Consider the following 13,319-nt stretch of genomic DNA (forward strand, 5'->3'; position numbering starts at 1 on the left):
ACCCTTCCAGCACCGGACATGCCCAGAACATATGCACATGGTTCGCTGGGCTTCCCAGACATCTGACACACCTGTCCTCACCCCCAAAGAACCGGCTCATCCTTGTCCCCGTCATGTGAGCTCTATGCAGCACCTTAAATTGAATGAGGCTCAGTCTCGCACACGAGGAGGAAGAGTTGACCTTCTCCAGTGCATCCGCCCACGTCCCGTCTTCTATCTGCTCTCCCAGCTCCCCTTCCCACTTGGCTTTCAGCTCCTCCCCTGATGCTGCTTCCGCCTCCTGCATTATCTTGTAGATGTCTGATATCTTCCCCCCTCCGACCCAGACCCCCGAGAGCACCCTATCACTCGCCCCCTTACTGGGGAGCAGGGGAAACCCCTCCACCTGCCGCCTAGCAAATGCCTTCACTTGTAAATATCTGAACATGTTTCCCGGGGGGAGCTCAAACTTCTCCTCCAGCCCTCCCAGGCTCGCAAACCTCCCCTCTATAAACAGGTCCTTCAGCTGCCGTATGCCCACCCTGTACCAGCTCTGAAATCCCCCGTCGATGTTCCCCGGGATGAATCTATGGTTCCCTCTTATTGGCGCCGCCAACAGACCTCCCATTTCCCCCCTATGTCGCCTCCACTGCCCCCATATCTTGAGGGTGGCCGCCACCACCGGGCTCGTGGTGTACCTCGTGGGGGGGAGCGGCCATGGTGCCGTTACTAGGGCCCCCAGGCTTGTGTTGCCACAGGACGCCCTCTCCATTCGTTTCCAAGCTGCCCCCTCCCCTTCCATCATCCACTTGCGCACCATTGACACATTTGCCGCCCAGTAGTACCCCGAGAGATTGGGCAGTGCCAGCCCTCCACTGTCCCTACTCCGCTCCAAAAAGACTCTCCTCACCCTTGGGGTGCCATGCGCCCACACGTAGCTCATGATGCTACTCGTCACCTTTTTGAAGAAGGCCCTAGGGAGGAAGATGGGCAAGCACTGAAATAAAAACAAGAACCTTGGGAGGACCGTCATTTTGATTGACTGCACCCTCCCCGCCAGCGAAAACTTTTAGATTTTTAAAAATACATTTTTCAACTGTATTTTACTTGCATTTTATCAATAAAATTCTCATAATAAATTATTAGTTCTGTGAATCTATCATTGAAGATATTGTACCTGGTTTTCTACGGAGTTTATTTGTAATTGGACAAAAAGACGTTGGACAAAAAGACGTACGGACAAAAAGACGTGGACGAAGTGACGTTGGACGAAGTGACGTCGGACGAAAAGACATAGCACCATTGTCAGAGTCGCAGTAATGCGCCCCTGTACTTGGACTGAGTGCGACTCCGAGGCGAGGGAGATTGTTTGCTGTGTCAGGAATATTGGGAGCGAGCAGCGCCTTACCAGATCTGGGTGAAAAAGCTCTCAGTGCTCCCGGAATCGAACAGGCACGGTGTCTCGTATCCGTTGATCCGGATGGACATCATGGAGCTCTTGAGGTGCTTTTGCCGCGACTGGTCCAAGGTGACTGCACTGAGCTGCGGGTAGTCGGTGGCGTGGTCGGCGGTGCTGGAGCGGCCCCTGCGCGCGGCGCAGGCCTGGGGCAGCCTTTGGTCGGGGGTCCACGATGAGGTTGCGTGATCGACCGGGAATGCAGTTAGGCTTTGGAACCGTGTCCTTCGGGTCCTGGGCCCCTTTCTCAAGAAGACGCTGCCGCACATAATTTGATCGAATCCCTGCAACATACACGTCTCGGACGGCTGTGCTGGGAGGCTGTCATGGCCTGGACATTACAGTCGTGTGCTAGGGCTTTAAGGTCACGCAGATAGTCTTCTAGCGACTCCCCAGAGCTCTGGCGGCGAGTTGTGAAGATGTGTCATGCGTAGGCTTCATTCACGGGCTGCACGTACAGGTCCCAGTATAAGAGTCAGTTTCATCAAGTTGAGTAGAGATACGATGGCTCACCCATGCGTGGAGAAGACTTAGTTTCTGTTCATCTGTAACAAGGAGGTCGTCGACGCAGCCAGGTAGGCCTTGAAGCACCGAAGCCAATGCAAAATAATTTCCTTTGCCTCTGCGGGCCAGTGGATCGAGTTCCAGTCGGTCAGGTTTGAGGGCTGATTCCATAATAGTTCTTTAAGTCGATTAATTTGATGCGACCATCAGTTCACTCAACGACACGAGTTGGAGTAAACTGTGGCTTTAATCGGCTTACAACTGAGCCTGCCTGCGACTGTGCTAAATTGAGGGTGGACTCGCAGGATTGCAGCACTTATACTTCCTGACCCTGTACATGCTCCTCATCTCCCCCTGTGGGCAGAGCCGCGCAACGGCTCACAGATGGAGCCCACAGGGGCACAGTAATGTACAGTGTGAATTATAGTGGTTACACATTCACCACACAGGTTAGATGAGGAGAGGAGATTGAGGTGTTGCTGCCTCCAGCAGGTTAGTAAGAAGTCTTACAACACCAGGTTAAAGTCCAACAGGTTTGTTTCAAACACGAGCTTTCGGAGCACGGCTCCTTCTTCAGGTGAAGAAGGAGCCGTGCTCCGAAAGCTCGTGTTTGAAACAAACCTGTTGGACTTTAACCTGGTGTTGTAAGACTTCTTACTGTGCTCACCCCAGTCCAACGCCGGCATCTCCACATCATGTCCAGCAGGTTAGACGAGGAGAGGAGATTGAGGTGCTGCTGCCTCCAGCAGGTTAGACGAGGAGAGGAGATTGAGGTGCTGCTGCCTCCAGCAGGTTAGACGAGGAGAGGAGATTCCGGTTCTGGGACTGTAAACCCATCCGAAGCGAACACGTCACCAGTCGGCCAAGGGAGGGAGGAGCCAGCAGCTGCGATCAGAAAACCGGCGTCAGGGACCGAGCAGCGGTGGAAGGTGAGTGTGTTTGGAGATGCCGGTTAACCGGGGCCTTGGAGTGATTGATGGTCGAGTGCTCAGCCTAGTCTGGCGGGGTGGAGATGGTGGGCCGCGGCCGACTGAGGAACATTCTTTGGTGATCAGGCCTGGCTTTGGCTTCACACGGGCGGGGGGGCGGCTTTGTCCGCTACTTGTATGAAACGGGAGGATGTTAACGGCAGTTAAACCGCCGCCGGAAGCAGGCTCTTCCTCGGGAGGCAGGTCAGGCTGCGCTGCTTTATTCCACCAATAAGTGAAACCTGGGCATTAAATCAGAGTATCTATCGCCAGGAAGGATAATATTAGACTTAATTGCGGTTGCACAAGAAGAAATTGTTTAACCTTGCATCAGGAAAGGGTTACATACACGGTCCGGGAGTGGCCTGTTGTATGGTATTTCCCTTAGTCACTGCACTTCTGTAACTCACTGTTAAAAACCGCTTGCTGCAAAGTGTAATGTTTAATATTTTCCTGGTGGCCATGAATAACAGCTCTAACTTAATCCTTGATTTTAGACCTTTAAATGTTCGAATCACATGGGTTAGAGGGTCTGACCCTTGAGATTAAATTGCAGTTGCATTGAGTTTGTCTCTGTTGTTAACGACCATGAGAGGAGGAGTGGGAAGGGCTGCCTCACCAAACAGGTTTTGTAGGGATTACGTTTGTCAATTCAACCTGTATTTAACGGTTTTATGTGCTGTGATCAGTAGGACAGATTTTCTAGAGTTGAATAAAGTAAGGGGCTAATTTTATTCTAAAATCATCCAGGTAAAAATATTGAAAGGTACATCCTGACTTCCTCAAACACGCACATGTTTACACATGCAAACACACTGGATTGGTTTACTGTCACGTGTCCAACAGATCATTCCGTACATGAAAAGAAAATACACAATCAGGCAAACACACAATACACAATATTACAGAGTGGAAGAGGAAACGTTTGACAAATTAGTTTTTTAAAAAAGATAAACCAAGTTTCAGGTTTGTAGTTTACTGGCTAGTTTGGCTACAGAAACCAAGGGTCTTGCTTTCAGCACTGAAGCAGTTTAAAGTTGTAGCTGGTGGCTGGAGGGCTCCCGCTCGGGAATAGAAATTTTAGGGTTTTAATGCCCGGTCCCAAGGGCAACGGAGGCTGAAAAAGCTGTAAGAAGGCACCGGGAGGAGAAATGTCCAAGCTTGGGGGAAAAAAACGGCTGTGAAAATGGGGATTAATGAAAGTCCGCCGGTGAGTGGAAAAGTCATCGCAGGCACTGCAAGGAAAGCGGAGGCTGGAGCACCAGGGGAGGCCGCATCGTTCACAGCAGAAGAAATGACCAAAGTGATGGTTGTGAAACTTGAAAAACAGTTCACAAAGCACATGGAAGCGATGAAGAAGGAGATGGGGGTGGTATTGAAAGTGCTGGTGGAGGAGGCGATTGCCCCAGTGAGGGTGGCGGTATCAAGCGCAGCAGCGGAGGTGCGGGAGCAAGGTGACGGAAGTGGAAGAGGTATTATCGCAGCACAGTGATCAACTCCCCTTGATGGGGAAGGAGTTGCGGAAGGTGACAGAGACCAACAAGGATCTGCGAACCAAATTGGAAGACCTGGAAAACAGATCCAGGCGGCTGAATCTGAGGATCGTGGGTCTGCCCGAAGGGGTGGAAAGCCCGAGGCCGACGGAGTATTTTGCCACGATTGGCAGAGCTATTGGGGGAGGGGGACGATCCCTCTCGAATCAAACTAGATCTGGCTCATTGGTCGTGGAGGCTTGTACCAAAGGCGAGTGAGCCGCCAAGAGTAGTAACTGTGTGTTTCCGTAGGTATAGCGTGAAGGATAAAGTGCTGGGCAAAGCAGAAGCGGGTGGCGCAGTGGGCTGGAGCTGGCGATGAGGCGGGCTGTCTTCAGCCGGGTGAAGAAGGCACTGTACATCAGCAAGGTGAAGTGTGGCATAGTATATCCAGCTAAGTTGAGGGTGACCTACAAATCCAAGGACTTTTATTTTGGGACGGGTGGAAGCGGCAGAGGAGTTTGCGAAGGCAAAAGGACTGTGGCAGAATTGAGAAATGGGACTGAGAGTGGATCGTGTACCGATGTAGCCTCGTGTAAATTTATTTTTTTACTGTGTTGTTGTATGTACCAAATGAGTCAACGCTGTATATTTGGACAAGGGAAGAGTTGGGATTTTCATTTGCAATGATGGATCTTTGGGGCTCGGGTGTGTATGCTGGGGTTGTGTGCTAAAGGGGATTTTTTGGTTTTCCTGGGACCGGGCAAGGGGGAAGGAGACCCGGGCGGGAGCCTCCACCACTGGCCGGTTTAAGCTGGCCAGTGAATGGGAGTAAGGTGGGGGGAGGGGCTGTGGCCATCGGAGCCTGGCAGAACAAGTTCTGGTGAGTCTAGCCGGGGTGAAAAGTTGGGAAAGGAACCGAGGTTGTCGGGAGGAGTTTACAAGAGGAAGTGGAGAGGAGGAGTCTGGGAGGGGGTGGGGGGCGTGTCTACAATTCATGGGTGCCATTCACGATACTCTTTGTGGGATTGGATGGCATTGAATATTGGGAGGGGGTGGTTATGGGGGTGGACTATGTATCAACGGTGGCCAGGGGCGATTCTTGATACCTTTTTCTTTTTTCCTCGGGAGGTTTAGTTTTTATTTGATGCTTATATTGTCAGTTGGGCCGTTATATAGGGGGTGGTTGGAGGATGGGATTGTTGTTGTTGTTGACATTGTATTCGTTACCGTGTACTGTTTGTTGGTGGGGAGTAAATTCTGAAGAAAATGTGAAAATGGAGAATAAAAATATTTTTCAAAAAAAAAGTTATAGCTGGTGTTTTCTTCTCTGGTGATACTGCAGTTTGCTAGCTGGGACTCAACTGGTAAACAATGGGCATAACTTTCCTGGTTTTGCACTCTATAGCCAAGAAGCTATTTTAACAACCGTTACAACTTCCACTTTCAAAAACCTGCGTATATAACCCACACCCTTCTCCCGTCTCTCTGCTTCTGTGCATCTTTTAAAATTTTTATTCCGAACAAAATACTTCACACTTCTCTGCATTAACGTTTGTCTACCATGCATCTGCTGTTTCACTAGTCTGTCCATGGTCTCCTGAAATCTGTTACTATTTTCTTCATATTTGTTAAGTTTGAGTTAGTGTCCTCTGCAAACCTTGGAATTATACTCTGTGTATCTAAATTTGAATCGTTCACACATCAAAAAGGGCCGTGTCCCTGAGGACATGATCACACACTTCCTTACAATCTGAAAAAGAATTCACTGGACTTCCGGTGGCATTATGTCGGGGCAAGACATGCACAAGGGGGCTCCCGCTTGGGTACCGTTCTTTTAGCCCTTCTGCCCAGAAAGGTATTTTTGTTTAAAAACCCACATTTTTAATGGATGTGCCTACATAGGGGAAATACCCAGGAAGACCGGGGGAAAGCCTGAAAGCAGAAGTCCATCTACTGAATTGGAGGCTTCTCTGGGTTCACCAGTGGAGAAAATGGCGGAGGTGGCTTCTGTGACTCCGGCCGCTCTATTAACGGCCAAGATACTTAATGGCACCTTGGCAGCGGAATTTGAGAAGCAATGACAGGTAGAGTCGGGGGGGGGGGGGGGGGGGGGGGGGGGTGTAGGCTATGGAAGATGCACTGGTTCCCATTCGGTTAACGTTGGAGAAGGCCAACAAAATGGTAAAAGCACTTGGCGCAGCGATATAAGGCATGGCAGTGTCTTTTTCGAGGCAGAGCAGCCAGATTGCCGCTCTGGAGGCGGGGATGGCTCGGATGGCTGATGCGAATAAATGCAGAAGGCCAAAGTGAAAGATTTAGTGAATTATTCAAGGAGGAAAAATGTTGTTCAAGGAGGCAAAATGTCATATTGTGTATGTGCCATATGGGATGGAAAGCCCAATTCCCACAGAGTATTTTGTGAAGATGGTGGGGGGGGGGGGGTGATCTCTCATCCCTTCTTGAGCTAGAGTGAGCCCGCCTGACAGCACCCCCATCCCAATAAACCACCAAGAACAATAATTGCAACGTTTTTCAGCTTCCAAGAAAAAGAGCGGGTCCTGAGATAGGCATTGCAACTACAAATGGAAATGGGAAGGCCACACCAGGCTGTTTCGGGATGTGGGACCGCAGCTGGCAAAGAAGCGGGTGTTGAAGGCCAAAGCTGCCTTGTATAAAAGTGGAGTCTGATTTGGGGTGGTGAACCTGCACCAGTAAGAGTGACCTTTTGAGAGGAAAGACTTTTTTGATGTGTCAGAGGAGGTGGTTTCTTTTGTAAAATGCTTGGGCTGAGTGAAGTTTATGGATGACTTTGAGGCTTTTTTGAGAGTGGGCATGTGGATTTGGGGAGTTGTTGGTGTTCCTTGTTCATGTTTGGGAGGGGGAATGGGGGTGGGAGGCCCCCAATCCATTTGGTACCTGGAATGTCAGGGGTTGAATGGACCAGTCAAAAGGTTAAGTTTGAATGCTGATTGTCCCAGTTTGGAGTGTAGACATTAACCAGGACCACCGAAGTGGCCGCCAAAGACCCACAAACAATAGCATGTCTACCACTAGGGTCAGCCAAGATCTTAGCATCAGAAAATGTACCATTTTGTTGATTAGAATTGACGCGTCATAGGGGCTGGTTTAGCACACTGGACTAAATCGCTGGCTTTTAAAGCAGACCGAGGCAGGCCAACAGCACGGTTCAATTCCCGTACCAGCCTCCCCGGACAGGCGCCGGAATGTGGCGACTAGGGGCTTTTCACAGTAACTTCATTGAAGCCTACTCGTGGCAATAAGCGATTTTCATTTCTTTTTCATGTTTGTATTTCTTTGTTCTTGTTTGAGTTGAATATTTCGCAAGTTGGACTTGAATGAGGGATTTATTATTTGCTCTAGTTGTTATAACTGTTGTGAAAATATATAGCTGTCTGTTGGAGTATTATATTTTAAGGGTTTTTTATAATGTGTCCTTTTTCTGTTAGCATTTTTCTACACTCTGCGGGAGCCGCCCTGCTAGCTGAATAGTTAGCTAACTGGGGTGGGGGAGGAAGGACTGCAGCTGTTTATATTTGTTTTGTTTTGATTAATGTTCTGTTTGGGGTTAGGTTTATTAGTAGGTTTTAGTGGTTTTTGTTTGCCTTACTGTTTCTCGTGTGTGTGTGATATTTGAGAAGGGTGGTTGGGGGGGAGGGGCAGGGGTAGCTTGCTGATTGCGGCTGCAGCTTTTTCTTTATTTAGTCTTGCTAGTAGGCTTGGTGGGCGTCTTGGGTGGGCCTAGTTGTTGTACTTTCGATGTAGCTGTTAGATAATCCCTCTTGGTGGAAATGGGTGACCCTGGATCAGGGAGGGGAATGGGGGTGGGAGGCCCCCAATCCATTTGGCACCTGGAATGTCAGGGGTTGAATGGACCACTCAAAAGGTTAAGTTTTAATGCTGATTTGTGTTTCTGCATGAGACTCCTTTGCGGGCCAGAGACCAGACAAGGTTGCGGAAGGGCTGATGAGACAGGTTTCTCATTTGGGCTTTGATGGTAGGGCCTATGACGCGTCAATTCTAATCAACAAAATGGTACATTTTCTGATGCTAAGATCTTGGCTGACCCTAGTGGTAGACATGTTATTGTTTATGGGTCTTTGGCGGCCACTTCGGTGGTCCTGGTTAATGTCTACGCTCCAAACTGGGACAATATGGGATTTATTAACAAGCTGCTAGCCTCCATCCCTGATTTCAACTCGCAGCAACTAATCTTAGAGGGTGCCTTAAACTGTTTTTTGCATCCCAGAATGGGTCCATCCATACCCAAATCCCTAACTCTATCAGGGGTGAGTATGGCATTTTTTTTGTTTTGATGGAGCAGGTGGAATGGGACAGATCCGTGGCATTTTTACACCCGGGTGATAAATATTTTTCTTTTTTCTCCGATGTCTACCAGGTATACTCGTGTATTGATTTTTTTGTGGTAGATGGGTGTGTCCTCCCTTTGGTGGAGAGGGCGGGTTACTTGGCATAATTTCAGACCATGCCCCACATTTAAAAAAAAAAATATTCATGGATTGTAGGCCTCGTTGACTGGGTCAGCATTTATTGCCCATCCCTGAGGACATTTCAGAGTCAACCACAGTGCTGTGGGTCGATCTTGAGTCGTATGTAGGCCAGACCAGGTAAGGACAACAACAGATTGTGCAGATAAGGGACTCTAGTGGCAGTCTGGTTTCCGTCCCACTCAAGGTCAAGGTGGTTTTTGAAACATTTTACCAGGCTGTCCATAGCTCGGAGCCCCTGCCTGAGTTTTTTTGAAGGGGTAACCAAGAAGGTAGACGAGGGCAGTGCGGTCGATGTTGTGTACATGGACTGTTGCAAGGCCTTTGACAAGGTACTGCATGGTAGGTTGTTGTAAAAGCTTAAATCTCACGGAGTCCAGGGCAAGGTAGCCAATTGGATACAAAACTGTCTTGGTGACCAAAATCAAAGGGTGACTGTTGAGGGTTGTTTTTCAAACTGAAGGCCTGTGACCAGTGGTGTGCCTCAGGTATCGGTGCTGGGTCCATTTGGTTAGTAAGTTTGCAGATAACACCGAGATTGGTGGCATAATGGATAGTGAAGAAATTATATAAGATTGCAATAGGATCTTGACCAATTGGGTCATTGGGCCGATGGAGTTTGATTTGGATAAATGTGAGATGATGCATTTTGGTAGATCAAATCAGGGCAGGACCTATTCAGTTAATGGTAGGGAGTTGGGGAGAGTTGCAGAACAAAGAGATCTAGGAATACAGATTCGTAGCTCCTTGAAGGTGGAGTCACGGGTGGTCAGGGTGGTGAAGAAGGCATTCAGCATGCTAGGTTTTATTGGTCAGAATACTTAGTATAGGAGTTGGGACATGTTGAAATTGTACAAGTAAATAACAGCAATGGCTTACATTTTATACAATTTATTTTAACCATCAACAAAGAAATCATGATCACATACTACTGTCCACACTTGTCTATCTGAGCAAGTCCTGATAGACCAACAATATGTGTGAATGAATTTAAATAAGTACCAATGTTCTATAACTTTGTTCTCTTTTCTCTTCTTGAAACATGGGTTCAAAAGCAGTTCCAATGGAAATGGGTTCAATATTGTTGATAGTTGATCCCTCCTGGTTATTGAGAATTCTAAGTAAAATAAGTTCTGATAATTAGTGGTTTCCTGTGCATTTCAATTTCAAACAAATGGCATGAAATTCAGCAAATACAGTTTCTGGAATAGAGCTTTCATTCGGATAACATGGTAATAAAAATGCTACACAGATGCAGCTAAAGTGCTTTCCTATGGTTAGAGGCCTGTTCAAAGTCCTATCGAGAAAAACAGCAATTGCGCGGTGTATCCTGTACATCATTTCGCAGATTGTTAACTAAAATGGAAATTGCTATTTAACATGTATAATTATTTTTGATCAATATAAAAGTGTTTCTAGAAGCACCTGCCTGCTCGTTACAGTCAAGTTTTTGTCTGAAAATGTTTAAAATGTAATTTTGTTTCACTATTTTTGGTTTTAGGTTCCCAATGTGACGTGTTGATTGAAGAACTGAGCCCTGGTATTCAGATCTGACATGCCGTCATCAGACATACCCAAAGAACGTAGCAGACAACGTATTCAAAATCCCATTGAAGTTTGGCGCATGCAAAATGATGTATGGAACCATGAGACCAATTTGGAAATAGATGAAAGCAAAAACCTATTAGAAGACTATAACAGTGGATTATCAGAATCTGAACATAAAATAGTCCTTAAAAATGATTTTAATAACAGTTTATTGCTGTTATTCCTCTACATATTGCAGGGAATTCCACTTGGTTTGGCTGGGAGTATCCCACTTATTCTGCAAAGCAAAAATGTTAGTTATTCCGACCAAGCTATTTATAGCTTTGTGTTTTGGCCTTTCAGTTTAAAACTGCTGTGGGCACCCTTAGTGGATGCTGCTTATTTTCCCAACTTTGGGCGGAGAAAATCTTGGTTGGTGCCAACTCAGTATTTTTTGGGGATTTTTATGCTTTGTCTATCATTTGAAGTGGATGCACTACTGAAAAGCGATGAACACACTAGCCCCAATATTGTTAAACTCACAGTTGTGTTTTTCATATTTGGGTTTCTGGCTGCTACCCAGGATATAGCCGTGGATGGCTGGGCATTAACTATGTTATCCAAAGAAAATGTAGGACTTGCTTCTACTTGTAATTCAGTTGGACAGACAGCAGGGTATTTTCTTGGTAATGTACTCTTCTTGGCATTGGAATCAGCAGAGTTCTGCAACACTTATCTACGTTCTCAATCTCAACCAACTGGAATCATCACTCTATCAGGTAAAGTACAGAAGATGTTATTTTAAAACTGTTCAGCTTTCATTCTTGAATTTCTTTGCAACACACTTGAGCAAAAGGCAAAGAATGTTGCAATATTTCAGTTTAAAATGCATTGAAAACTATGTCAGGTTTTATTTTTAACAAGATCCATTTTACAAAAAACATATTTACCTGCAGTGCCAGTTTTGGTTTTAGGGGGCACTGTTAGTGGCCTTTACAGTTTTAAAATTCCTGTCCAATTAATCTGTATGGGGTTTCAATGTAAAAACTTAGGTTGGCAGCAGTTATTAAAGGATCACAATATGAGGACTAAAGGTTTGTTAGTGTTTTACTGATATGTATTTTGGAAGAGAAAAAGTAGGGTGTAACTCTGCCTTGTTAAAGTTAGTATTCCTTTTGGCTGTACGCATCTAAAGTCAGCTTTACAAAATTTCTGTCTGTGCTTCTGTAATGGTCCACATTTAAAATTCTGCTACTAAACAAGTTTCAGTCCATTTCCAATCCCACAGCCTATTTGAATGAATAGCCATCAAATCCATCACCCTTCTACTTATTGAGTATTACATCCCCAGTTTGTTTTAAAATTTTCATCTGCTTCAGCTCTTAACCCATGAACGCCAGCTTCTCTATCAATTTTTGTATACTTTCTCTGTATTTCTAATCTGACATGTCACATCTTCAGAGAGTGTCGCTACTGGTCTGCTGACATTGACCAGGGATGAGAAAGAAATACCAGCTGTCATTCAGCGATAGCAGGAACTGATTGCAGAATTGTGATTGGAGGAGGAACAAGGAGAGACAGAGCTGGTCCTTCAATCATAGATTCTGTCTCTCCCATGCTTGCTGTTCCAGATCATCCAATCATGGATTCTCCCTGTCTCACTTTTGCTGTTCCTCCAATTACATAAGCTTTGATTTGAGGAGCAACCATGGGTGGTAGAAAGGGAATCTTGCACTAGCTGCTCCTCCAATCGCAACTCCAGCTGCTCCTAGGAGTCTTTCAACTTGTCTTAACCAGTGATCGTGGTTACTGAAGTGGGAACTTTGATGTCCAGTTCTCTGCCCCCCAGCTCCTTGGGCACCTTGCCCCTGTTATGCAGCACCTGGTATCAGCTCTCCAGTTCGATCTCGCAGTTAGTAACCATGGTGAAGTTCTTGTCTCAGATGTAGATGGCCAGCAGGTACTTGTTCTTGGAGTGGGCTCTCTGGTTAATATTGAAGCAAATTTCCAGGTGGACTAAGTGCTTGAGTGCCCTCTTTGTGCCACCATTTCTTCTTCTTCTTCTTCTTCTTCTTGTAATATTCTAGCTGGTCCAGTCCTAGTTTGCTATCAGTTATTGAATAAGGTATCTATAACTTCAGTCATTATTCTCATTTAATGTTCCCATAATTAGATTTCAGCTTCCTCTCTGCAAATACTGTATTGGGAGGAAACTTGTTTTATGAGGGATACTAAGGTATTATTCACACAAGGTAAACTGTTTTTACGTCTGATAATGTTGGGAGTTGGCAGCACCAGCATGATATAGAAGTGGCTTCAGAATCTGAATCCAGAAAAACATACTTCACTTTGTTTCAAGTGAATTTTCAAAGCTTCTTTTATCAACGTTCTCCTGTGTCCTGTCTATTGCATTGCTGCTCAGCGATTCCCTTGAATGTGTGGATTTGCTTCACATAATAATTCTGGAGGAAATTGTAGTCCTTCATTGCAAATACAGCATGTTCTTTTTGTTATTCAAAAAATCTCTTCTGTGTTTGTGCATTTGTTTGTTCAAGCAAGGTTGCTATGACCTCTCTAGTCAATTTTTCATTAATGGAGGACTAGGATATAATTTTGCTTGGTTAACAATTTTTATTTAATGCATAATTCCTAAAATTATCTGAATTCGTGGAGAATATGACTTTATTCAAAACCCTCTTTCAATTTGACTGGATACTGCATGTAACAGGAGTCAATTGCATTGTATCTACACAGTAGCTGTCTTTTTCTCTTTGCCCCTCCCACTTTCACAGTTTTTATATGTGCATTAAACTGTTGTAAATGAGATTCTGCTTGAATGTAATTTAGTTGCTGAAATCTCAGTGCAAGAGTAAAAGTTCAATTG

General features: G+C 45.9%; 1 protein-coding gene across 2 annotated transcripts in view; it reads left to right on the plus strand.

Annotated features, from left to right (window-relative positions):
• Positions 1–2,320: 2,320 nt before the first annotated feature.
• The window catches only part of slc33a1 (solute carrier family 33 member 1), a 47,105-nt gene continuing 36,106 nt past the window's right edge, over positions 2,321–13,319 (plus strand). Inside the window, exons 1-3 of one of the 2 annotated variants that reach the window (XM_038815755.1) lie at positions 2,321–2,431; positions 2,646–2,868; positions 10,410–11,214. In XM_038815755.1, coding sequence (XP_038671683.1) covers positions 10,464–11,214 — 751 coding nt within the window. In that variant the 5' untranslated portion in view covers positions 2,321–2,431; positions 2,646–2,868; positions 10,410–10,463. Of the gene's footprint in view, positions 2,432–2,645; positions 2,869–2,975; positions 3,112–10,409; positions 11,215–13,319 lie in introns of those variants that run through there. The other variant, XM_038815756.1, reaches the window with a different exon arrangement.

This window comes from Scyliorhinus canicula, chromosome 13 (genome assembly GCF_902713615.1).
Source record: "Scyliorhinus canicula chromosome 13, sScyCan1.1, whole genome shotgun sequence".
In the NCBI taxonomy this organism is placed as follows: domain Eukaryota; kingdom Metazoa; phylum Chordata; class Chondrichthyes; order Carcharhiniformes; family Scyliorhinidae; genus Scyliorhinus; species Scyliorhinus canicula.